At 39.7% G+C, this 27,903-nt stretch overlaps 2 protein-coding genes across 2 annotated transcripts; one reads left to right on the plus strand and one right to left on the minus strand.

Annotated features, from left to right (window-relative positions):
* Window positions 1-2,659: 2,659 nt before the first annotated feature.
* LOC5563748 (probable tRNA (uracil-O(2)-)-methyltransferase) lies at window positions 2,660-5,042 on the minus strand. The gene is made up of 2 exons (XM_021842141.1): window positions 4,508-5,042; window positions 2,660-4,133 (listed from the first exon to the last, which is right to left on the minus strand). The coding sequence occupies exons 1-2, from the start codon at window positions 4,926-4,928 to the stop codon at window positions 2,662-2,664; spliced, it is 1,893 nt and encodes a 630-aa protein (XP_021697833.1). The 5' UTR covers window positions 4,929-5,042; the 3' UTR covers window positions 2,660-2,661.
* A 5,937-nt stretch (window positions 5,043-10,979) lies between these two features.
* On the plus strand, window positions 10,980-27,436 carry LOC5563742 (polycomb group protein Pc). The gene is made up of 3 exons (XM_001647980.2): window positions 10,980-11,375; window positions 18,354-18,718; window positions 25,082-27,436. The coding sequence occupies exons 2-3, from the start codon at window positions 18,656-18,658 to the stop codon at window positions 26,150-26,152; spliced, it is 1,134 nt and encodes a 377-aa protein (XP_001648030.2). The 5' UTR covers window positions 10,980-11,375; window positions 18,354-18,655; the 3' UTR covers window positions 26,153-27,436.
* Window positions 27,437-27,903: the final 467 nt, after the last annotated feature.

Genomic DNA, 27,903 nt, shown 5'->3' on the forward strand with positions numbered 1-27,903 from the left:
CCAGAAGAATTCGTGATAAAAATCTGCAGAGAAATTTTTGGACGAAATCCCCGGATAAATTCCTACAGGAAAACCCCGAAGGAATTCCTGGAGAAAAACCTCGAAAGAAATTCCTGGAGGAAATCCCCGGATAAATTCTTAGAACAAATCCCTGAATGAATTTTTGGACGAAATCCACGGAGAAATTTGTAATGGAAATGTCTGTAGGGTTTCCGGGAGGGATTCCTGGAGGAAATCCTCGGAGCAATTCCTGCAGCAAATCCCAGGATGAAATCTAAGAAAAAACCCGGAATCATCTATAACTTTTTTTAATTTACCGTTTCCCCGAACGCCAGTTCCTCGAATACCTCGTTTCCCCGAATAACCCATTTCCTCGAAAAGTTTTTAGCACTCATAATTGTCATAACTGTATGATGAAATGAACCGGTCATCTAATATGCACCCTTTTTAATTTGATTTGCGGTTCTTTCAAGTTTTACCTTTCTCGACATATTTATTTATTTAGTCGTGCCCAAATATACGGGGTCGTCCATTAATTACGTAAGGGGTTATGAGGGGAGGGGGGGTTTGAGATTTCTTACGCACCAGAGGGGGTCGAAAAACCGCCAAAATTGTCTTACGTAATTAATGGACCGCCCCTATCCTTCTTTTGGTATAGTACTGAATTCAGGTTTTCATCTACTTATCCTTCTTTTGATTGCTTACCGTTTGTTCTAGTTCACTACCGTGGTACCAAAGGCAGCTGAAGATAATTCTTGCATCTTTTTGAACTGCATCACTTTTCGGGGAAACGGGTGATTCGGGGAAAAGGGTCATTCGGGCAACTGGCGTTCGGGGAAACTACATTGCAATCGTAATTGTTGCTTCTAGAGAACGAGAATACCTCTGCATCTCTACAATCACCACGGGAAGGGTGTTAATTAAGGATGTGCTACTACCCAGAATACCACTTCCCCGAATAACCCATTTCACCGACAATTGCTTCGCACTCATAATTATCATAACCTCATCCATTTCATGGTAGTGAATGAACCGGTCATCGTAAATACAACCTTCTTTATTTTTTTTTTTATCGACGTTTCTTTCGAGATTCGCCATTCTCAGTATTTTTGGCAATATGTATTTTGGCAAGAATTACCCAATATCTCCTCCTTTTGATTGCTTATCGTTCTTTCTAGCTCACGACCATTGTCATTGAGGAGTATTCTTTAACTTTTTTGAACTGCATCGCCTTTCGGGGAAACGGGCCATTCAAGGAACTGGCGTTCGGGGAAACGACATTCGGAGAAAAGCACAATCGTTAATTAGTGAGGGAGGAAAAATATCTGGGAGTCAACTTTGGTCGGTGATGCAATTAATAGATAAGGAGGAGAAATACGACTCTTACTTAAAACTGGTTTTGCATTTTTCTTTCATTATGAAAATATATTGGTAGAAGATATAAGTACCTGGACATTCACAATGTACAACTATTCAAAGGTTATTTGTTAGTAATGACGAAAAGGATAGGTGTGTGTAGTCAAATCTTCATTACTCTATATTGAGGGGACCATCAAGTTAGGGAGGTATCGAGTTACAGAACACAAAACCAGTGCAAATGCCATCCAAGGGATCATCGCGGTCGCCACGAAAACCAACTTTTATAATGGTCCTCTAACTCGATATCGAGATACCGAATATTGACTTAAGGGAGAGTGACCGTATATGAAACTTATATGCAACAGAAATAAGGGCTTATGTCTACACTTGTAGTGATGGACCATCCATAGATTGATTGAATATTACATAAACGTAATGATGCCACAATAAAAATGTGTTATCATAAGCATAAAACGAGCTCATCAGCTGGCAATTCATCCTCGACTGAACACTAGTATCTTTTCGCACAACGCGAATCGGACACGATTGATCTTGATTCACGCTCACTCCATAGGAGCATGCAACGGAATCAATAGACCACTCACTATTCTGTACATTTCCGAGAACTCTGCTACTACTTAGAGAGCGAGATAACCTCTGCATCTCCAAGGTATCTCCACCTTGGTAAGTGATGTGATTTCTGTTACCTTAAATTGTCACGGTTGCGTCCGAATACAGATCCATTTGGGAATAGGAGAGGAAATGTTGAGTCGAGGAGTCCTCTGCACTTCCACAAGAAAACACTGGGAGTTTGGATGTGGGAAAGGATTCGTTTTGGTAAACGATAAACATAAAATTTGAAATGAATACGTGAGCATAGGTTAAAAAAATGAAGTTGCTCAAACTTTTTGATCCAAAACGTTTTTGAGTCGTTTCTAATCTTTATCAATGTCGTTGTTAAAGATAGTTGTTCCAGTACGATGGGTGTTCCCTTAGTAAACAGTTTCCTATGGTCGTACTAGTGTTTTTTTAAGGCCGTTCTGCTATAACTCATTGCTAATTGGTTTTATGCTATTTATCTATGTAGGTACTTTGGGTATTTTTGAATTCAGTTATTCAAGTCTCCTCACTAAATATTTTTTCATGATTTGTGGGGGCCCAGGGTACAAACAAATCGGTTTTAGATAGCGAAATATTATAATAAAAAATAGGGTATTAGAGTGTTAATCATCATTGACCCAGACAGTCTTGAGACTTATGGACTTGACATCATATGACCACTCAAAAAACAGAATACCCATTTCAAAAATGTTTAAATTTACATTGTTCCTCTTCGAATGGGCAACCATCCGGATGGTTACTGTGAAACCAGCAAGGTTTTTCCTTCAGGTTCACAACTCTAGGATTCTTCTGTTTTTTCGACTTTTTCGCCAGCTCTTCAGCACTTTTACTGCTTTCGCCCTGTCTGGTTGGAATCCTCAGCTGAACACAACCATTCAAAACCTGAAAGATTTGATGATTGTTCTTCAGCAAAGTTTGCAGCCCACCGCATTCCGATTTCAAACTGGTCAATTTGTCTTTTGGGATCAGCGACACCAAATCTCCAATTCCGATCTTTCCACCAGCATTCCAATTTCTCCCAGGAAATTCAGTGGCCATTCGTTTCTTTGCTATTAACGCTTCGAACACAATTCCAACAATTTCATCTATTAAGCTTCGTTCCAGCTTAGTGCAGTTCCTGACCTTCTCGACACTTTCCCTGGGCCGAAAGTTTTCAGACCAATTCAGATCAGTCCCCTTCGCGGAACCGGAAACTCTGGAATCTATGAAAGTCTGAATTTTACCTAAGTATTCCTGGAACTGGTTTTCGTCGTATGTCCTCGAAGAACCTACCAAACAGGTCCGTTTGGTACTGGGGATCTTTAGGCGGTCCACAGCCGTTTCAAAACCGCATACCTCGGATATTTCCCGTGCGTAACGTAGGAAGTCAGTATACTGACTGACGCCGGAGTTCTGCCGTTGAAACTTGTTACCATCGAACTCAAAGGCACAGCATGGGAGCAGGAAGTAACGACAGCGATAGGCGCTCCTCGCCGCCAGCACCGGAATCCACGGGGACAGTTCGTCCGAATGGTTCCCAATGATCCAATCAATGTCCGGGAACAACGCTTTGTCTGAGGGTACGATCGATTGCTCTTTCAGCTTCACATTCGCCGGATACAGGTCCCATATTTTCCTCCGGCGCAAATCTATGCCAAGCCCATCGTGACCTTCGGAGGCCAGAATGTATACCAGCAACCCATTGCCGCAACCGATGTCCACGAACGATTGCAACCGATCGGAACCCAGTTCTTCACGTTCCTGTTTCCACAGCAGCAACAGATAGGTGGCAATGGCAACGTCCTCATAGACGTACTTTCTGGGATCGGTCGTCTCGGGCCATATCTTGACCATCTCGGTGCCGTATTTAGATTTCAGTTCGCTGTAGAGCCGGTTGTATTCTTCTAGGTCGTTAATCAATGAAAGGGAAATGAGTTCGTCTCTGTTGGAAGGTTGGGCAGTTGCCTGCAGCATATTGTTCTCGACCCATTTGAGAAGTCGTTGGAAGAGGACATCTTTGAGCCACGTGGATGTCTTCTCGTCAGGATTGAGGTCGTTATTGCATCTGATCGATAGCTGCTCTTGTTCCAGTTGCATCGAGAATGCATACTTTGGAATTAGGTTGTTCTCCGCATCTTGAAGGCATGTGATCGATACTGAGTGGGAGTGGAAGTCTGCAATATAGAAATTCGGTTTTCAGTTAGATTGTAGGACTTTGTTTAACTCGATATTCTAGGTCAACTTTCCATAACTCGATATTCAAGCAATAATCGACTAATAGAATTAACATAGTATAGAACATTCCCAAAAAAAAAAACAAATTTATATATTTTTAATACTTTAATGATATATTCTGTATAAAAGAGTTTAGAGACCTTCCATTAAAAATATACTTTTTAAACATGCGTTTGAATAGAGACAATATGACCTCATCTAAGCATAAAATGTAAAAGGTTTACGTATTTTCTAATAATAAAACTATTAAACTATTAATATGTCTCTAAAAAGACATCTGCTACCAGCCCTGTAAAATATAAATGCTACTTACCTATAACTGCCAGTACGTCTAGTGGTCGAAACACGGTCAAATTCCTGGGAAGAAATCTATTGATGACCACAAATCCACTATCTTTCGGTTGCCCACTAAAGTCCAGTTTGTTCAAGTCGAATTCATCCACCGTCTGAACGCTTTGAAGTTTCTGTCCCTTGCAAGCATTTTCCACATTTTGAACTACTTTCTCCAAGTTTCCCGCCACTTGTTCCTTGATACCGGCCAGTAATCCCGCCACATCCAAAAGTTCCGCCGAATCGCCCTCACGATAACGATAGGAAAACGTGTGAAGATTGCTGGCGCCGAATAGCTTCCGATTGACGACATGTGGCTTGAACAGATAGATGCCGGTTGCGCGGAAAAAGCATTCCAAATTTATGCCAGGCACCTGCCGGGAGATGAGCACTTTGTCGAACATTTGAGTGGAGTTTTTCCAGTGAAATAACTACTAAATTACTTCCAAACGAAAACTTGTATTTTTTGATTCCGACGATTTACCATCATTCATTGTTTTGATGATTGCTTGATGATTGAAGCGTTCAAATTTTCCAAATGAATTTTTGGGTTCATCTCTCTAGAACCCCAATGCTTTAGGTCGAATTCCACAGTTCGTTATCCAAATCACAGTGCCCGTCCGCTTTAAGCAACACCTAATTGAAGGTCTTGGTTGGTTGTGGGGCTTAAATAAGTTCAGTAGTATTCAATCTATTAGAAATTGTCATTCGAGCAGCTTTATCCGGAACAACTTCGGCAGCCACAGTGCACATTCCTCTACCAGATTCCAGTACTCAGGCAAATGAACTATTAAAAACACCTCACGAGAATGCGCCCCAAGAAATTGGGTTGACATTCTTTAATTTGCCTTGAGAAATCAAAAATTCAAAACTGAAATAGTTTTTGTGGTAACTTGGAATCGATCTAAGAATTTTGCGATCGATAGGCCTGTGCATAAACCACGTGTGGATGCTAAAGTGATGTATGAACATGAACACTTTATGTTCCAATGGACCGATGCACGAGTTCACTATTTAACGTTTGAGCGGTGCCGTGTTATTTACGTAACCATAGCAACAAGTGAATTCGGCACCGCTCAAACGTCAAATTAGTGAACTCGTGCATCGGTCCATGGACCTTTGCACTAGTTCACTAATTTGACGTTTAAGCGGTGCCATATTCACTAGTTACCATGGTCACGTAAATAACACGGCACCGCTTAAACGTCAAATAGTGAACTCGTGCATTGGTCCATGGATCAATGCACGAGTTCACTAATTTGACTTTTGAGCGGTGCCGAATTCACTAGTTGCTATGGACCGATGCACGAGTTCATTATGAGACGTTTGAGCGGTGCCGTGTTATTTACGTGACCATGGCAACGAGTGAATTCGGCACCGCTCAAACGTCAAATTAGTAAACTCGTGCATTGGTCAATGAACCAATGCATGGATTCACTCTGGGGCCCAGATAGTCGTAGCGGTAAACGTGCAGCTATTCAGCATGACCATGCTGAGGGTCGTGGGTTCGAATCTGGTCGAGGATCTTTTCGTAAAGGAAATTTTCTCGATCCCAGGGCATAGAATATCTTTGTACCTGCCACACGATATACACATGCAAAAATGGTCAATCGGTAAAGAAAGCTCTCAGTCAATAACTGTGCAAGTGCTCATAAAAACACTAATCTGAGAAGCAGGCTTTGTCCCAATTGGGACGTAACACAAGAAAGAAGAAGAATGGCTTCAGTCGTTGACGTTGGAGCGGTGTCGTATTATTTATGTGACCATGGCAACGAGTGAATACGGCACCGCTCAAACGTCAAATCAGTGAACTTGTGCATTGGTCCATATGGACCATATGGACCAATGCACGAGTTCACTGATTTGACGTTTGAGCGGTGCCGAATTCACTAGTTGCCAAGGTGATATAAATAACACGGCACCGCTTAAACGTCAGATACTCGTGCACAGGTCCATTCTTGCGTCTCAACTGGGACAGAGCCTGCTTCTCAGCTTCTTTTTCTTTATGTACACATCTACAGCTATTAAAGTATAGCTTTCTATGCCAATTGATAATTTTTACATGTGTGTATCGTGTGGCCACAGACAAACAGACGTAACACTCATATTATTTCTCGATTACTTTTTCAAATCGACGTATCGGGTACCCCCGTTGGTTTGACCACATTTAATCTGAACACTTTTTAATTTGTACCCCGCTAATTTGCACACCGTTCAGATTAAAAATGGTTCAAACGTCATTTTGATCATGGAATGGAGTAAAGTGAAATGGAACGCTGTGGAACGGAACGCAAAATCAAAACAAAACAGTGAAAGAGGTAACCACCCAAGTAACATTAGTAGCTGAACAACAGTTTATTCAGCTCAAATTTGCTTTAGAGTGGTTTGTTCAACTCTTATTCCACTAAACTGTTTGTTGGGCAGAAACACGGTTCTAGGGTGACAAGAAGTTCAAATTAAAAATGAGCCCCGATGGTTTGCATGACGTATCGTTCAAATTAGCGGAGGTGCACGGTAAGTAAATTTCATACGGTTTTGAGAAAATTAATTAGGAAGAATCACAACCTTTCTTCTAAAACTGTTTTAAAATGAATCCCCTTTTTAACATTTTTTTACCGTGTACATTGCTTAAATTTTGCATGCAATCAGCTCGCGTTAAAACTCAAGGTAGTTCCTATCACTTCCCACAAAAATTGTATGACAAAATGACAAGCCGTTTCAATCAGTTACCTACGACGTTTTTGGACCAGTGTAAAATCGACTCAAGTAGTGTTTTGTTTTGATTCGTGGTTAAGTCACTTTGTCTCCCATAGAACGGAGCGGCGAAAGTAGCGGTTAGGTTGCGAAAGTGGAGAATCTTACTTTCGTCGTTTTGTAAATTCGGAAATTAAACGTTCTAGAAGTGAAAAATCGAGTTGGTTTAGAGCGGAACATGTAGAATTTCGTCTGCGAAACACGTAGGATTGATGAAGTAAGTTTGTTGACTTTTCTGACTTGAGTCTGTTTGAATAAGTCTTCGAGATTTTCATCGCACAATAGAATAGCGTCCAATTCTAATATTCGATAGTTAGCTGGTGGCGCTTGCATTGTTTTTATTCGAGTTTGACGTTTGCTCACTACCGCCACCTAGTTCGCGGTTGGACATATGATGTATTTTTAGCATTGGACGTAAATGTTCACGTGACTATGTTTAAATTGATAATTGTTTTAACTGTTACGTCTGTTTGTCTGTGGTGTGGCAGTTACGTAGATACTCTATGCGCTGAAAAGACGAGACTGTTTCCAACCCAAAAAGATTATTGACCAGTGGGGCTCTAACCCATGACTACCACGATGGTCCATTTGGTCTTGTTTAGAGATGGTCGGGTTTCACATTTTCCTAACCCGAACCCGACTCTTACCCGACTTATTTTATTTCTTCAAACCCGGACCCGACCCGAACTCCAAAAATTTTCGTTGTTCAAACTCGAACCCGACCCGAAACCCGATTTTTTTTTTTGCTAGAAGAACCAGAATAAAACCTGAGTTTAAAAAAATGATAAATTCATCGTTTCTGATGCATAGGGAAACTTTCATGTTGTTACTCTGTTCACAACTCTCACCCGAACCCGACCCGTACCCGATAATTCTATAGCCTCTAAACCAGACCCGAACCCGAACTCGAAAATTTTAAAATTTTCGAACCCGACCCGTACCCGTCGGGTTCGGGTTCGGGTCGGGTTTCGGGTTTGAAAACCCGAGACCCGACCATCTCTATTAAATAGCTTCGTGTTTACTGATTCGGGCCGTACATTTTCATTTCATTGAAAGCATTTTCAGTCCCCAACTGACTGACTCAAGCTTGCCTTTCAATTGAAACTCTACTGTTTCGTTTCAATCTGACAAACCTTTCCTTCCATCGCAGCAAGCGTAGTCTCTCATTTCTTTCCTGCTGTTTGAGCATCGCGCGTCATAAATCAGAGCCTCAACGCAGCGAGCTGCTCTTTCAATCGGTAGTCTCTAACTTTAGGAGCAGATTAATTCAAATGAACGACGTGTTGGCCCGCATAGTTTCACTATCTTACTTTATTACCTAACAAGTTACATACATTACTATTGCAAAAAATTGGTAAAATTCAATTTCAAACATTTTGATAGATTTCAATGAAATCGAATGAAACGAAATTCTTACTCTTTCATTTCACCTTTCTTGTTCGTTGCTTTCTATTGGGTAACGAAACGAATGAGTGTGGAACGAATAACGAAGCCTTCGTGTTTCACAAAATGCTTTCGAAAATGCACAGCCGTCAGACATACGGCTATTTGGGCCCTGCCAGAGGTAATATATTTCTGAATAATCAATTTTATATTAAATTACTAGATTATTCAGTTTAGGATAATGAGAGCAAGAATGTGGGATAAATGGCTGTTCGTCTGATAGCGAGGAAATTTCAGATAATGAGTGTAAGAATGAAGGAAAATTGATAGTTCATCTGGTAGCGTAGAACAAGGAATGAAATACATGATTTTTTTTAAATACTAAATAAATAAAGATCGTCATGTCCCTTCCAGAAAATTTTATTGGCATATTGGTAATCGAGAAAAATCTAGAATGCTGAGAAAAGTATTCTGAGATCTGTCAAGTTTGGGTACCGAATCCGAGAGAGAGGAGACAGCTCACTGACAACTGGCCTGTTTTCTTGGTTTATTTGATTCCTTCTTCTCATGTTTGGGTTAGGGCTTGTTCAGAAATTTCATAACGCTAAAGGGGGTAGATGGTGTCGTACCTTTAGATAATTTTCCACTCGATTTTTCTGAAAGCACTAAAACTTGGTCACGGACACGTGCAATAAATTCGCCACGAACTGAGGCCGACCGAGAAATACATCTTATCGATGATACATTAGCCAACAGAATGATCCACTTTAATCACACAAACGACCACGACCCTACGCTAACGATCTACTGCGAGCAGCTTCGCTCGTGTTAATTTGGTTCGGTTGCTTCTCCGAAAGCTTAACCAAAGACCTATCTCTTTCCTACGCGCTGTTATCGAGGATTGGACGCCTTCCCTCTCACTTTCTGTTGAACAAGCCAAAGAATCAACCCGTCATGCAATTTACCAACACACTCACATTCGGCTCTACTTTCAACCCGAAGCATCCATCTACTCTCATCTCGTCCAGGGTCTATATACAGAGTTGCGCGAATTGCAACCCGAATTTTTCCCCTCTGCTCAGCCCGTCACACTCTCTGCAGAGAAGATTCGAGAAAGCCGCTCAATCGCTCAGAACACGATTTCTTCCGTCTGCCGATTCCATTTCAAATAACAAATTATGTTTTCTACCTTGGTGTCGAACACGCTCAGCAACAATCTACTAAGGTTTTGCCTTTTGTTCTACTCTGTATATTTTCAAGGGATATTTATATACTTATCTACTACAGATGGGTGTTTTAAAAATGTTACAGCTCATACAAAATTTGTAAAACATTCATACAAAATGTGTTACGAGGGTTAAGTGGGTATCGAAACAGTACATTTTTGGCGTTATGAAATTTGTGAATGAACTCTTATGTGAAGAACGGACTTGAAAAGTAAAGCACACAATTAAAATTTCTCCTTTTAACCAAAGTCATTCTGACAGCTGATCCAGTATGAGCGAAATGTCACTTTTACCCACTTTTACTAGCGGAATAATTGACCAATGCACGAGTTTACTAATTTGACGTTTGAGCGGTGCCGAATTCACTCGTTGCCATGGTCACGTAAATAACACGGCACCGCTCAAACGTCTCATAATGAACTCGTGCATCGGTCCATAGCAACTAGTGAATTCGGCACCGCTCAAAAGTCAAATTAGTGAACTCGTGCATTGATCCATGGACCAATGCACGAGTTCACTATTTGACGTTTAAGCGGTGCCGTGTTATTTACGTGACCATGGTAACTAGTGAATATGGCACCGCTTAAACGTCAAATTAGTGAACTCGTGCAAAGGTCCATAGGCTAGGGGAAGTGGTTCACCTAGCATGAATGAGGGATGAACTTATCGCTGAGAAAAAGTAGATTTTGTATGAAATTTGACAAGTATTTGAATGACAGATTCATCCTTGTTCATCCACTTCTCCTAGCCGTACGGAAAAAAGTGGCAGCTTCATTTGATTTGAACAGCAGGCGTCGAAATCAGCTCTACTTCTCCGCAACGTACAGCACAAATAATTTCGGCATCAGAATCATTCTTTGACCGTTTTTTGTCTTATCCTTTTGCACGTTACTAATGAACAGCGAGTACCCATTGGAAAAATAAGCTCTTTCAAGCAAGGTACAAAAAACTGTAATTTTTCATCAACCCAATCATCGTTACAATTCGACCAAATCGAAGAGACCGAACCCTCGTCTCGAACAAAATTAGTCCGCGCGTGTCCGCCCAGCAGCAGGACTGTCGTTGTGTGCGTGTGATGCGATGGAAATCCAAACGCATTTTGTGTCTCCGATTTCCATCATTGCCAAATGTGTCGTCGCGACGGTTCGGTTGTTTTCTTTATCGAAAATCGCTCGGAAAACGGTGAAATTGCAATCGTTTTGCGGTAATTTTCCACCGAAAATGTGTGGAAAAGTCCAGTGTATCCGCGGAGCATAAAATAAGTGCGAAACGTTCGAGGGAAAGCGTTCGAAAGTGGAATTAACTGCAAGGTTTTTCTCGCCATCGCCGCAAAAGGTGGACATCGTCTCTTCAAGTTCGGGTTGTTTTGTCGTTCGTCGGTTGTGCTGTTGAAAGCTGAAGGGGAACGAACAGGGCCGGAGTTCGGGGTGTGTGTATAAGTTGATTGAGTGTGTTGGAGTGCGCTTACGCACGGAAGCAGAAAAACCTGTAAGCAACAACAGAAAACATAAAGAACATAAAACACGGTGTTTGTGGTGGGGCTATGTAGCGGAAAAATACTAAATTTTGAATCATTAAAATAATGTTATTGCTGTTTGCGTTTGACGTGCAAATCCAGTCTAACCGAGCTTGAATTGCGGTAACACAAAGTAATCAAAGGGTACTTAGCAACCATGATCCATATCACCGCCAACCTAGCAAAGAAAATCAAACTTTGACTTCGCCTTCCTTGTTGAAAATCTTACCGTGTTTGGTGTTCCCGCATTTGATATTTGCATTTCAAATGCGCACAGCAATAATTATTTAACAATTATTGTTAAAATTTACAATCGAACCTTCATGCCAAACACTATAGAATGATTTTATTATATCTAGAAAAGCAAGACCAGTTCAATAGCCTTCAGATTTATTGGAATGTTTTCGTTGATGTGAACCAAAATATGTCTTACCGCGACTTGTCCGGTCTTTAAATTGGTACAAAATAGTATTTTTTCTATTTTCCAGGAAAATATTTGTTAAATATATCAAGAATAATCTACATAAGCTACTTTCTGAAAGTTTTTTTCATGAGAATGTAAAAATTGTATAATTGCCAGGAGCTTTTGGATTGTTGATTTGTTATTTTTATTAGTTCTTACTTTCAGGTCACTCCAGTAGAAATATTAGAAACGTTTTCTTGATTAAGAATGTTTTCGAATCTTGAGTGAGTTGATTTTCAATTGGACTAGTGAGACCTGTATTGAAGTTGTGCGCGTATTCAATCTGCTTGGAAAGTTTTAGAGCTTCTCTTTAGGTTGGAAATGTCTCTCAACGCCGGATGTACCTTTTGATTGTTTTTAAATTTTAGATTATTTATAAAACTGCTTCAAGTCAGAGCACATGGAAGAGATTTTTCAAATTATTTTATTTTTAAATTCATAAAAACGTTTTCAAATTTCTTTTATGGATTCTGCCATATAATTTTTTTAATTAGGATCTTGAATACGTTGAAATAGACTTTCTCTCACGTTTCTAAAAAAGACAAAGACTCGTTTTCTACAACAACACTGAGTCGAATTTAACTTATTATTTTGGTATTGCAATGCCCCTTGGGTCAACAATGGAATTTGTTAACGTTTCGAGAGCATTTTCAGTTATTTATAGACCAATTTGCATGAAAATTCCACTGCACATCGGACTTAACTTGAATTTCAACATAAAGCTAGGTATGCTGTTCAGCTCAAGAAAAGTAAAAATTTCTGCTCAAGAAATGGTCAAGAAATTTTCTACAGTGAGCTCCATTTGAATTGACATTTCTTTTCGACAGCTTACTGCGATCAAAGAAAAATGCTGTTCTTGAGCATTTCTTGCAAGAAATTTCCCACGCATCGAGATAGGCGATTACTTTTCTGTTGAAGTGCATACTTCCCATAAAGCCTGATTTGCTACTGAAAAGGAATCGCTTAAGAAATTTCTCGCCGATTCCTTGTAGAAATTTTTTACAGCGACTCCCATTTGAACTGACATTTCTTTTCAACTGCGTACTGCGATCAGAAAAAAAGCGCATTCTTGATCGATTCCTTACAGAAATATTCCATGCATCAAGATAGGCCGAGAATAACTTGTCAGCAGCGAATCAGGCTTAAGTTTTGAGTATTGTAGTCTTCGTAAGCCGATTGGTTAGAGTCCGCGACTACAAAGCAAAGCCATGTTGAAGGTGTCAGGATTGGATTCCCGGTCGGTTCAGGATCTTTTCGAAAATGGAAATTTCCTTGACTTCCCAGGGCATAGAGTATCATCGTACCTGCCACACGAGATACGAATGCGAAGATCTTTGGCAAAGAAAGCTTCCAGTTAATAACTGTGGAAGTGCTCATTGAACACTAAGTTGTAAATAAACTCTGTTCAAGTGAGGACGTAATGCCAATAATAAGACGTTTTTAGTATTTTTCCATTCCAAGATCAAACGTAACCACATTTACTAAAGTGATCAAAGTGAAGGTTTTTTCGAAAATGTTAAATGATTTACCTCAAAATATTATTTTTTTCAAGCTATAGTCGATGGGGGTGACAATGGGTCTAAACAAAATTTGGAATATCTCACCAAATAATGCATTGATGTACAATTTTAATGGTGCATTCTCAGATTACAGAAACTATCAACCTGGGGTTCGTAGTTAACTTTTTAAAATTAATTAATTTTAAATAAATCGTCATTGACAATTAGGTTTGATATCCTGGAACATCAAACTATTAGAAGGACTAACACTATTCCAAAATTTGTTATTATTGTCTATCTCATTCATATGACTGGTAAATAGTATCAAACTTAGAAATTTCTACTGCTTTTGCGGACTAATATCAGATTCTCTAACCCACTGTTACTGCCTCGATGGGTCAGAATGGGTTAATTTTCATCGTTTCATGGGCAACAAAACGCGCCGCCAACTTTCAAGCAGACCAATCAAATCGTCGCCAGCAAACAAATCAAAGCAGGTGATGTGCCGTTATGTTGGCAAGACTGGTGAAACGTCAAATTCACAGCGGCTGGTTGGCTGGCGACGGTTTCACCGGCGACGATTACAAATTGTCGCGTTCGATAAGGTGCGAAATTTACAATTAATCAGTGAAAATAAACAAATTTCGAGTATTTTTTCAACAATTGCAAATAAAATACTTACGAACGTATTCCCATACTGAAAAGAATATTTCTCGATTACTTTTTCAAATCGACGTAAGCAACTTTCATACGGTTTTGAGAAAATAATTAAATTAAGAACCACAACTTTTCCTATAAGTCTTTAAAAATCTATTACATCTATTTTGCATACAATCAGCTCGCGTTCAATAACTCAGTAGTTTCTATTATTTCCCACAAAAATTGTATGACAAATGATAAGCTGTTTCATTCAGTTACTTACGATGTTTTTGTACCAGTGTAAATTCGACTCAAGTAGTATTTTGTTTTAATTCGTTCGTGGTTAAGTCACTTTGTCCCTCCATACAACGGAGCGGTGAAAGTAGGTTGCGAAAGTTGAGAATCTTACTTACGCCGTTTTGTGAATCCGGAAATTAAACGTTTTAAAAGTGAAATATCGAGTTGTATTAGAGCGGAACGTGTAGAATTTCGTCTGTGAAACACGTCACGAAGGATCGATTAAGTACGTTTATTTACTTTTCTGACTTGAGACTGTTTGAATAAGTTTTCGAGATTTCAAGTTAAATTACAAAAGTTATCCAACAATCTAAATATGCTTTTTGACCTATGGTCACGTTTTGAAGTTGAAAAAAGACGATTTTCCATATAGAATCACATGTAATATTGAATTTTGATTGAAAATTTATGCCTTAAACTAGCTTACCCAGCGTGGCTAGCCACACTCCAACGGAATTTTAGAGCGGAAAGCTATGGGCTTGTTCATAAATTTCATAACGCTGAAGGGGGTGGGTGGGTATCCTTAAATTGTTACAGCTCATGCAAAATTTTAAGAGTATCAATACAAAAAGCGTCACAAGGGGGTGGGTGGGTGTCAAAAATGGCCATTTTTGACGTTATGAAATTTGTGAATAAGCCCTATGTATAATCTTTCAAAGATTGATAATGTCTATGTTCAACTGCAACATGAAAACATATACAGAGAAATTTCTCTTTTGATAAATATGCAAGTAGTGTAAGAATAATAATCATAGAAGCAGGCCCTGTCATAATTGAGATGTAATGTTAGAAGTAGAGGATTATGTTTATAATTTTATTAACATGACCCAAAATCGACACGCATGATATTAATTAACGCAAAATCGCCCTAATTTATGCTCTCACCATACTTCATTGAGCACGTTTCTATAATAGGCCTATTCACATGACGTTCAAAAACAGCTGATCGGGAAGCTCTTTGACAGTTCTTCTATGAAAATGACAGCCTCGTGTATGCACCGGTCCTCCACCGATGTAAACAAATGCATAGACGGACCTGTCACATGAAAAGGCCTATGCTATTGTAATGTTCTGATCTGAATTATTTATAGCTATAAATGCTGTTGTAATGTTGCTTCTGTTGTGAAATGCTTCAAAATTTCTGAAAGCTTCTATGCATTAGAGAGAAGAATGTTACTGAAAATTCTCGAATATTTTGCTGAATCCCAATCAATTTCTTTATAGATCTTTGTCCAGTGATGGTGATCGTCAACGGTTCAAAACGAATCGATATCGATCGCTGTCGAAAATCACTGACTGGTTGACCGGGATAGCTGTTGCAGTGTTCTGTATTTTTTGTCATCTTTAAGAATCACAATTGTAATGATGGGACCATCGAATGGTAATTTCGAGTCATCAAACAGGAATGCTCTGGAAAGCTATTATAGGGGACCATCATATTAACTATACAATTGTATTTTTACTTCCATGAGTCGATATCGAGCCATGGAACATCGACTCAAGGAGTTTTCACTGTGAGTTAGAAAAAAACCCAAAGGTTCGGCTCACATTCACCACATTCATGTTTAACTTTCTTTAGCATGTGTCTAATTTGTTTTTTTAAATCTTAGTTGGAGATGGAGAAACTCGTTCCGAATCACATTTTAAACTTCAAACAGAATCAAGTTCGGTCCTCATATGCTAGGCAAATATATTTTCTGCAAATCTCTTACTTCAACAAGGTACAACATGTGGAATGAGTTGGCATGCTCATTTAGTTTTACCAGAATGTTCTAGATTATTCCGGAACTCAGGAGCAACCGCACGTGCGATATTTTTGAATTTTTGTTTTCTCCTTTTCTTTGTACATTATATAAAGGGATGCGCTCACACCGGTGCGATAGTATTTTTTGAACCGGCAAACGTTCAAGATCATAGAAGCAGAGTGAATCAATACTAATGTTTGAGGCTATCACTACAAGGTACTGCAAAGGAGGTTGCATGTATTTAACAGATTATGTGAGGTGGAATCCTGGATTTGAAGGAACATCATAAAGGAGGCCTGGATACGAGTAATGTGAGAATCACCAGTAGAGTTTCCCTAAATTACAGAGGTGTTCTGAATAATACCAGCGCATGTCGAATTTCATACAAAATGCTTAATTTTTGTATCAGGTATAAGAGGGCCGGCTCCAGAGACACGTTCCCAGCAATTGGGTGCTATTATTTCGAACAATTTTACCTAGTATTTCACTTTGACACTCTAGCAGGAGCTTAAAAAAATGAAATTTTGTTGTACAAAATTCAACATACAGTGTTGGATTGCAAAACTTGTACAGCCGAGTAGTTTATTTAGAAAGGAAAAAAAACGAGTTACAGTTGATCGTGCTTCGTTAGTATGCAACCTGACAACTCGTTAGCTGAATCTCGGTTGATTTTGAAAAATATAAACACGTGTAGTTAGTTTGTAGATGAAAAGTTAAATACCTTTCAGTTGATAACTGAAAAGTTCTTGCAGTTGGCACACTAAACCGAGAATCAGGCTTTGTCTTAATTGGGATGTACATATTTCTAATAATAATCATGAAAACCTGTAAGTGAAGTGAAATAAAAATAGGCCAGGAGAAGTGGTTCACCTAGAGTGAATTTATAGCAGAGAAAAAGTAGAATTTGTATGAAATTTGACAGGAAAATGAATGACAAGTTCATCCACTTCTCCTGGCCTATTGGTAATGGGAGATGTAAGCAGCATGTTGGAGAATGTTCTGAAACATTTTTAATCAATCATTTTCCGGCAAAAAAATGAACAGTGAAATGAGTATATGCAGTATGGGAGGAAAGGTAGCAATTTGAGATAATACAGAGAAAACAGAACTTTCTAGAACTTTTTATTTGAGGAAATTCTGAAATTCGTTTCTAAACAAACAGTCTTGAACAAAAAATTAGCTTTACTATTCACGCTAGACAGAATGTTCTGAATCCTTTGGAATTACGGCAACTGAGACGACAAAAATTAGGTTATACAGTCACCTTGGTATTAGAGTAGCGATACAAGAAAAATAATAAGGAAAAACAAATTAACCTACATCGTTTCATAACATGTTTGCTACGTTGTATCACATAATAAGAGAAAATATTCAAATCATACCAGATGAGAAAAAGTTCAAGAATTTTCCAGAACTTTCTTTCCCCAAGGTGGAGTGAAATAAAAGTGAGTAATAAGGGATGTAAGCAGAATGTTCGAGAATGTTCTGGAAGAACAGTGGAATGGGTAAAGTCAGTGTGGAAGGAACGTTATAAATGTGACGCAGAGAAAACAGAACTTTCTGGGACTTTTTTTTAATGAGGAAATTTTCCGGAATTTTCTACACCATTCCTTTAATTTAATCGATAATTTGTAGCGTAAGCTGTTTGCTGAAGAGATTGGGACCGAGACATTTCTAGACAAACCAAGTTTGATGGTCATACCACAGATAACAGACGTTGAAGTCCGATTGTAAAACTGTGTAAGACAATTAATGGTCATTTTGAATGGTAACACAAATGGCAACATCATGGTGACGCTGTCATCGCTAAGTTCCCATGACGATGTCAGTGGTGAATATGAAATATTTCAAGGTACTGATATTCACCACTGATTGACGCAATTCGCTGTGTGGCGGCGCTAGTGATTGCAAGGAGTTTCAATTTGAATATTTACACAGGTTTTCAAAAAAATTTTGTTCTAGCATGAACATCTGTTATCTGTGGTCATACCAACATTTGCATCATCTAATTTTTAAACAGCTTCTGGGTAAAATTAGCTAATCAGAGCAGTTGATATTGACTTTTGGGTAATTTTTTTGTGAAGATCTAGAACATTCTAGTAACATCTGGTGATTATCCAAAATTTAATCTGAAATATTTCAGAGTATGCTATGGCTTTTGACCATCTGTTGATAAGTTAAGATACCTACAGGCTCTCGTTTTTTAATTTATTGAACGTTACAACACTATTATGAATTATTTATAGACAGATATTTTGCATTACAAAAAAGACTAATGCATTTTTATTTCGTTTCTTACTGCAACAGGGACACCGTGCAGCATAGAACGAATCCCAACATCGCATGAAAAGTGCCGGACGGACGGACGGGAGAATACACACGTTCGCAGTAGGCAGTGGTAGTAGTAGGCCGTATGTTTTCACTCCTCTGCCAGTCGTCATTGGAGAAGAACGCCTCCGAAGAGAACGGTCGACGACTTGCCGTGGTCAGTGAGTGGTTTTCTAGTGTTGAAAATTGAGCAGAAAAAAAATTGGCGAACGGCGGCGGATTGCAAAAAAAACGAATTCAAGGAAGATCAAGGTGAAACAGCTAAATCAAGCGGATACAAAATGGAGATAACCGACGATCGTGTTTATGCCGCGGAGCGGATTATGAAGAAACGTGTTCGAGCGGTAAGTACTATTTTGCCAGTGTTCGATAAGCTTCCAGAATTTGCTCTCGTTTTCCTCCTTTCCCTTTTCTCGTTCGTCCTGTGCGGAGAAAACCATCCTCGGGCAAAGGACCCGTTTTCGGTTGTGTCAGTGCCTACTGCGCTGGTGTGCGTTTTGTTTTCCTATTACGTCACTTTATTCCCTCCCACCACCCCCTCTAGTAGGCGTCCCCATCACGTTTCCACCTGTTCGCGCTTCCCTCCGGGTTCGGGTCCGGATTTAGAAACGCAATAATAATGAAACCCTCCTTTGAGGGTCCGTTGCGTTGTGGCGCCGGTCGCCGGTGCTAGAGTGATGCGGGGGTGGGAGAGGATACACAGTGTAGGGTGTTCCAAAATTTCATTTTGTCGGAAATCATGGGGACGATCACATGAATTCCTTCGTGAATTCATCTACGGTTTATCTCAGGGATTGCTCCAAAATTCTTCCATGATTAGCATTAAGCGTTAGCATTAAGCAATTCGAATTCGTAGGTGGTACAGTGCTAGACCATTGTATGAGGGTTGCCTCCTTCCCGTCCGTTACCAAAGCCAGAGATTTGGGGATAATCTCTGACTCTTAGACAAGATTGTCGCATCCTCCAAAAGTCGAGAGCTGTTCTGGCCACGTCCTTGCGAATGCTGGGTAAAGGGAAGGAGTTATTTATTGAACGCCTACTTAAGAAACTTGCAGAGAACGCTACGACCTCAAAGGTGTTACGGGATATTGTGGAGTGTTAATAGGAAGGGTAAAGCCAAAGGATACGTTTGGTAGACGTTCTGGCATGTGAATAATATTGGCTGAAGACCGGAACAAACTCATTGAATTTTTCCTTGCGACACCTCTGCATTTCTCTCAATTAGCTCGCGTACCGATGACCCGTATAAAGTACCGGTAGTTATTAAGGGCCCTATTTTATAAGTCGAGTCGATCAAAATGACTCGACTGGAGTCACTGTCGACCAAAAAATATCGCTCGACACGGTCTGTCACTCGAGTTTTTCGACAGTCGTCACTCTATGTGACTGGATAACTATGGGAGTCGACGGGTGACATCTGAAATATGCATGCTTACTTTGATCGACAGTGATTACAGACGAAAACGACTCGACTGGAGTCACTGTCGACCAAAAATTTCGCTCGACTTGGCTCTGTCACTCGAGTTTATCGACAGTTGTCACACTATGTGACAGGATTACTATGGGAGTCGACGGGTGACATCTGAAATATGCATGCTTACTTTGATCGACAATTGGGCTTATTCTACGACTGGGGTGAGGTGACAATTGTCGGTGTCGTATAGCGAGGTGACAATTCTCGACTCGAGTGAAGTGACTCTCCATTTGATTTGCACGGCGAGTCACTTCACTCGAGTCGAGAATTGTCACCTCGCTATACGACACCGACAATAGGGTCCTAAAGCCCTGTCCCAATTTTAGTGCCAAACGCTTAAGTTTAGGCCAAAAACACATGTTTACTCAATTTTCTAATGTTTTCCGTTGGTTTAAGCCCAAAAAACATTTTTTTTAAATTTTGTCACATCCTTTGGCTTTAACTCAAATTTTGGATGTATTTTGTTTTCCGTGTCCCTTACGAAATGTCAGATAGGAACAACCCCAGTGGTCGAACTAAAACCCCTGTGGTGTTTTTGTCGACTATGCGAACGTCAAACATGATCAAAAGTGTCAAGGTTCATTTATGGACCAAATTTTTGAATTAAAGATTAAACATGATATAGCCATTATTTGAGCGGGAAAAATTGCTAAAGTAGTTACAGTAACATGCTTTTTCATGTTATTAAATAAAAACAAGATTTCATTAAAAATTTTAGGACCCAATTGTCACCTCACGCCAGTCGTAGAATAAGCCCAAATGACTACAGGCGAATCACGTGAATTCGCTCGAATTACAAAATAGACTCCTAAATGCTATTGTCGTGCTTCTTCTGAAACAATTCAAAGGTTATAGAGGTAATACCATGCCCACACAGTTACGGATTACCCACAGTGACGGATCACTTTGGCGTTCAACATCGGATAACTCGCTCAAAACATGAACGTTGACGTAAAACAAATTTTTCCCATGTTATACTATTTGTCTTCTACCATTTGCAATGTTAAGCACAACATTCAACCGCTAAATAACGGTGTATTTGACAAATGTTTAGTTGGTATCACACAGTTATCATTATATGGTCGTTTTCTGTAACAAGTGCCGTCAGCATTCATAAGCTCCCACAGATGGTAAAATTCAAATGTTATAGCATAAAACATGCTCGTTCGCTTCGATTTAGGGGCCTCACAGAGCCCCATTTTCGCCGTAACAATCGGTATTAATAGTTTTTCATGATATCTGGAAAATTGTTGCTTCAAAATGAACTTGTTTTATTTTAGGAGGCTTCTTGTTGATTTTGAAGAAGAGGTTTATTTTGAAAATAAATAATATATATTGTGGAATTTTTAGCAAATTAGCAAACGATAGCTAAGTCACCTTTACCTTCATAAAAGTTATCTGAATTCAATACATCATATGTCGCTTAATTTATGATCTCGCCCTAAACGACAAGGTGTAGCTCGTGGGTCAATGATCGTTAAATTTTCCAGAGCCTGGCAACAACGAATGGATTTACACGTTATTTAATAATGCTACAATGCATGTTGCCTTAATGCTGTTGTAAGAGTATAATCTCCAAATTATTACAGCATTAAATGCTGTTGTCGTGCTTCTTCTGAAACAATTCAAAGGTTCTAGAGGTAATAATTTAACCGAAAATTCTCGAATACAGTCGACTCTCCACAACTCGATATTCTATAACTCGATATATTCTATAACTCGATGGATTTTTCGGTCCCTTCAAATTCCCATACATCATGCTCTCCATAAGTCGATATTTCTATAACTCGATGCCTCCACTAGTCGGTGTCACGTGTGAGATAAATTTACCTCTATTACTCGATATCTACCCAAAAATCTTTTTTATACAGGAAAGCAATGACCACTTCTGGTTTGGAAGTGACTAAATACTTTAACCAGTTAAGTAATAGTTAAAAAAACATGAAAATAAAAATTTTTATTTTCGGTAAAAACACGTGATTGTTTTCGACCATTTCGAAAAAAAAAAAATAAAATATAAATTTTCAAAACGCTATCAACAAAACAATATTGCTTCCTTACAAAAGTGATCATAAAAGTATTGGAACTACAGAAATTTGATACTTTCATTTTTGGATTTTTTGTGTCGGTATGTTCTATAACTCGATAGTTTTATAAGTCGATGGCCCCTTGAATATCGAGTTATGGAGAGTCGACTGTATTATGTGAACTCTCCATAACTTGATAGTTTATATCTCGATATCGAGTTTTAGAACCATAGAAAAAGTGGCTTCCTTAATGGTTCCTTAAACCACAGCTCCACTGTTTTTGCATTTTACAGTCAACTCTCCCTTACTCGATATTGAAGAAACCATTGAGTTAGGGAGGTATCGAGTTACAGAACACAAAATCAATGCAACTGCGATCCAAGGGACCATCGAGTTAGCCATGAAAATCAACTTTTACTATGGTTCTCTAACTCGATATCGAGATACGGAATATCGAGTAAGGGAGAGTTAACTGTATTTCATGAATTTAGCAACTATTTGTATAACTCGATACCTCCGTAACTCGATGGGCGCTTCAACATCGAGTTATAGAGAGTTGGCAGTAAACTGTTGTAGTGCTTTGAAATTTACTGAGAGACAGATAACAAGAGGATTTTGTATAAAGGCAGACAATCGACAGATTCGTCACCGTGCGATGACGAAATAAAAAAAAAACATCGTCATCCAGTAGGAACTCTGGCAGGTCGTCGTCTCGTCATCGACGAAAGAATGCACGACTAGCTTCAATCCAAAATCGTCAACGAGCAAATTTTTCTTTATTCCGCTTGCTACCCTTACTCATATGAAGAAGGCGTTTACTGTATATTCGCTTGCTTCGCACCAACTAACGAATGCCATCACATAATTCCTTGTATTGGCAAATGAACCCGCCCTCCTCATGATTCCACAATAGCTCTGTTGGTAAGCGCATGGATTTGACGATTTTGAGATCGTTTGTTCGATTCCAGACGTCTTCTTCTTTTTCTTGGCATTAACGTCCTCACTGGGACAGAGCCTGCTTCTCAGCGTAGTGTTCTTATGAGCACTTCCGCAGTTATTAACTGAGAGCATTCTTTGCCAAAATTGCCATTTTCGCATTTGTATATCGTGTGGCAGGTACGATGATACTCTATGCCTAGGGAAGTCAAGGATATTTCCTTTACGAAAAGATCGTGGACCGACCGGGATTTGAACCCAAACACCTTCAGCATGGCTTTGCTTTGTAGCCGCGGGCTCTAACCAATCGGCTAAGGAAGGCCCCAATTTCAGACGTTTTTTGTTTTTGTTTCATTTCTTCAAAAAAATGCTCTTAATATGTCGAAGACACAATTCATATTTTTAGTCGGCTCAGTGCTTCCGAACACGAAGATTCGTCCGTAACGAAGGAATCGAATTTTTTCGTCATGAAGCCGAGCCTATGTGATCGGATCTCTGCGGCAAATCGTCATCCGACGCTGGTTGAGTGACAATGACGATGCTTCTTTTAGTTTCGTCGATGACTTTTTCCATTTGACGGTGACGATTGTCTAGCCTGATGTACAGTGACCCCACGCAGTTGAATCACCTACAATTCATGAATCAGCTGATTTCAAAAGACAAAATTATTGTCAAACTTGTCACAATATATCACAGAATTACTTTTACACTTAGTTTCTTATCAGTAAAAATAATTCTGTGATGTTTTGTGACAAGTTTGATAATAATGTTGTCTTTTGGAGTCTGCTGATTCATAAATTGTAGGTGATTCAACTGCGTGGGGTCACTGTATCACGAAATTTTGCTACATCAGAAATATTGTTTGAAATAATCTTGAAAAAATCTGACATTTTTTAAAAATCAACTGGTTGTTCTCTGAAGTCATTTCTCAGAGAAACCCCTATAAAATATATATTCGCAGGTTGTTCCCCCAAACTTTCTGACAAAGTGAAATTTTGGACCACCCTAATACACAGTGCCGAGAAGAATGGCAAAAATATCGCGCAATAAATGCGCGATTCCATGCGAGGTGGCAAAAAGGTACCTGCCGCGCGCGCGAATCTAGTGCGATTGTTTACGTTTTCACCCCAACGGCGGCTCGTTTTGGACGCTCTCGATTCCCGTGCGGAACCGATGGTGAAATTGGACACTTGTTGTTGGAATGAATGCCGCTCGGAATCGCGCTTCGAGTTTTGCTTTGCATGATGAATGTGAAAGGTCGCGTGTGTGTGGATATCGGTTTTCCTGCTGCATCGTGTGGTTGACCTTGACTGGTTTTGTTCCTCTTTTGCTGCTCTGCACCCTGTCCACAACACATCCCTCGATCCAGGGCTGTGCTGTGGTTTGGTGTGCGCTTTTTCCGACCGACGTCCATCGATGCCGATATTGATGGCGTGGTTTTTTTTTGCTCTGCATATCGTCTAATTTGATTGGTTCACTTTGATAGTGAGCTTATTATCCATTGCGGGCCTCATTCGTTTAGAAAGCAAATTATACTTTGATGAACTAGGATTTTTTGATGTCGAATCAAGATCTGTTTTAAATTGTTAGATGGGAACATTTATCGTTTCTTGAAAATACATTAGCACATTGTTTGCCCAAAATCATAGCATTTTGAAGATGTTACAGTCAAATCGATATTAAGGGCCCTATTTTATAAGTCGAGTCGATCAAAAACGACTCGACTGGAGTCACTGTCGACCAAAATTTTCGCTCCACTTGGCTCTGTCACTTGAGTTTATCGACAGTTGTCACTCTATGTGACTGGATTACTATGGGAGTCGACGGGTGACATCTGAAATATGCATGCTTACTTTGATCGACAATGACCTCAGACAAGTCACGTGAATTCGCTCGAATTACAAAATAGACCCCTAAGCAGAACAAAAATATTTTCTGAAAGGTCCAAAAGATTATTCAAAGATCCTGGCAGGAGTCCTCTCTTGCAAGTGTTTATCATATACTTCACCCGCTTCTAAACAGGGTATCTCCTAAGATTTAGAAAAAAAAGTGGGTTAGATTCCAGTTAGAGATCCCGAGAGGTCAACCAAATTAAAAACCGAAAATTGAGCCAGCCTCGGGCTGCAAATCTCGTTAATAAAGATAATAGTAATAATAATAATAGTAATAATAATAATAATAATCAAAACCGAAAAAATTAGACGATCACATAATCGAGAAACTCTGCTAATATTATTAATTATGCATTTCAACGTCTCTTTCTTTTGCAGGGTAAAGTTGAATATCTGGTCAAATGGAAGGGTTGGAGCACACGGCACAACACCTGGGAACCAGAGGAAAACATTCTTGACGAGCGGCTTATTGACATTTTCGAGCGATCCCTGCGAGGAAGCTCGACTCCCAAACGCAAGAAGAAACCAGTCATCGAAGACTCCGATGAGGACGAAGTTCCCGTTCCTGCTGCCCCTGTACCAACTACGTCTACAACGCCGGTCGTTGTCACTCCGGAACCTGTACCGGAACCGGAAAAACCTATCAAAGAAACGATCAAGAAAGAGAAAGAGGAAAAGCACACCAAGAAGGAGAAGGATGTCGTGGACAGTCCCAAATTGTCGCCGACTGTCTCCAAGTCGAGTACAAGCAGTGTACATCTAAGCACTCCAAAAGAGAAGCCTACAGTTAGCAATGAACCTACGGGAACTTCTTCCGGAGGAAAGTATCCTTCACCAGGATTAAAGATATCAATCTCCGGCCAAAACAATGATAATGATACGGCTTCCAACAGCAGCGACGATCAGCCATTGAGCCACAAAGACTTGGCTGGTACCAAGCGAAAGGCCGAAGTGTTATCCAAAGAAGGAAAAGTTGGCGTCACAATCAAAACCTCTCCGGACGAAAGTCCTGCAGCCAAAAACCAGCGGCTAGAAGCGCCCTCAATGGTCACTCCGTTATCCTCCGGACCGAAAACTGACATCAAACCCGCAGCCCCACTCTCACCTGATACGCCTGCATCACGACCAGAGTCTAACATTCCACTGGTGGACAAATCAGCCGCTGCGGGAGTGGCAAACAATGTTCCTCCTGAAGAGAAAGCCCCCAAGAAACCCATCTCAAACGACTTTCCACCCGTAAGCAACAACAACACGATAAATCAGCACCAGCATCTTACGCTATCTCCCCGCGCAGCACCTCCGCAGTTGTGGCTTCCACGATCACAGCCCACTAATCAGGTGTTCATCACCGATGTCACGGTCAACCTCGAAACGGTCACTATTCGGGAGTGCAAAACTGAGCGGGGATTCTTCAAAGCGCGAGACCTGAAAAGTGACATTGTCAACTGAATCCGGCACGCGAGCGGCGCTTCTCGCGGATTTGCTTCGCAATCTTGCAGCGGAGGGACCTGAATTTGAACTAAATTGTAAATAGCTTTTACGGCGCATCGCCACCCACTTTGCTGGGTACTGAGAGGTCACTTGAACTGGCAAGCCAGTGACAGGACCTTGAACTACAGAAAACAAAATCAAAGCGCTTACGAGATAATGGATCTAGTGATAGTGATACAAATCAATAACATCAAAAAACTATAATCGGTATGATAACTTGTAGTTACTGGTAACAAACAAGCAAACAAAAAAATGCTAATGATATTGAATATATAAATGTTTAGTTTGTAGTTGACTTAGGGATAGCAATCCTTGGCTCTGCGATAGGAATAGTGACAAGGAACCAAGTGAGACAAGATAGATTCCAGAACTGACAATTATCTTCATATAGGCACTGGTTGAGCTATTCGAAGGAAATTGTGGAAGCATATTTTAATTTTAAACTGTCGCGTTAGAGGTTAGTCTTGTTTCGAAAGCCAGAAACGTTTTATTTATTCTGCAGCATCAGATGTCTCTTATAGGTTTTTAAGTTGTTTTGGTCGCTAGATATCGGATTCCGATATACGAGTTTTTAGCCATAAGTTAGGTTTTACGATATTGTACTTTCTTTTCTGACAGAAATACACGCCCCATTTGCACACCTGTACGCAGTTACGAAATTCCAGTTTGAGTGTGTAACGCAAAGCACCTGAATTGCCTTTACAAGGCACCTATCGAGAAAGAGAGATGAAACTTGTGTGGTGAGGCAGATTCAGAAGACGTCTCCTCGATTGTACACTTGTATACTTCTCGTTAATTATTGACTAAATTATTCTTCTGACCAAAAATGAATTTCTAGTTTCTTATAGTTTTATTTATTACCCGAACACGAAATACTTTTAATTTTAGGAAGTTCTTCAAAAGAATCTACTTTTGGATCACGAGGGTGTGAAGTACACACCCATGATTTGGATAACATTCTCGAAAAAATGAAGAGGAAATGAATACAGAAAGCAAACAAAATCAATACACAGTATACAGGCACAATTAATGAAATACATCTACCTAAAGCAACCCTTAGGGACAAAAATCAATACAATACACAAACACCCCAGAGACATGAAACAGAAGCAAGAAATCAGTATGCATTCATTCTACTTATTCTAATAGTAATTGTATGTATTTTCTCCTAGTTTATAGAGGCATTGTTACATCAGTATAAACAGCAAACCAACAATAAAGCAGGAACATAAGTATTTCAAAGCGATTGCTTCGGCTGTTCGGTAGTCGGATATCACAAGCACCATTGTATAAAAAGAATGTCTGAGTAGGAACAAATCTTCATTGGGTAGTGAAGTGAAAAACTGCAAGATTGAGGGGCCTATTTTATAAATCGAGCAGATTCATGTGACTCGTCTGTATTCATTGTCGATCAAAGCAAGCATGCATATTTCAGATATCACCCGTCGACTCCCAGTAATCCAGTCACATAGAGTGACAACTGTCGAAAAACTCGAGTGACAGAGCTGAGTCGAGCGAATTTTTCGGTCGACAGTGACTCCAGTCGACTCGACTTATAAAATAGACCCCTGAACCAAATTACACAAATTACACGTAGAAGAAAAGCCCTATTTTCTGACCTACAATAATTTTGTACCAATTTTTGGATTTCCATACAAAGTAGGCGAAAATCGTATGAGTGGGTCGAAAATTAGTGATGGTTCGAAAAT

This window comes from Aedes aegypti, chromosome 2, assembly GCF_002204515.2.
Source record: "Aedes aegypti strain LVP_AGWG chromosome 2, AaegL5.0 Primary Assembly, whole genome shotgun sequence".
Taxonomy (NCBI): Eukaryota; Metazoa; Arthropoda; class Insecta; order Diptera; family Culicidae; genus Aedes; species Aedes aegypti.

Bases quoted from the DNA above. Each gene is read 5' to 3' on its own strand.
- LOC5563748 (XM_021842141.1), bottom strand. From the start codon at position 4,928: ATGTTCGACAAAGTGCTCATCTCCCGGCAGGTGCCTGGCATAAATTTG. The intron at 4,134-4,507 runs GTAAGTAGCATT...TCTATATTGCAG, and splicing joins AGACGTACTGGCAGTTATAG to ACTTCCACTCCCACTCAGTA.
- LOC5563742 (XM_001647980.2), top strand. From the start codon at position 18,656: ATGGAGATAACCGACGATCGTGTTTATGCCGCGGAGCGGATTATGAAG. The intron at 18,719-25,081 runs GTAAGTACTATT...TTTCTTTTGCAG, and splicing joins TGAAGAAACGTGTTCGAGCG to GGTAAAGTTGAATATCTGGT.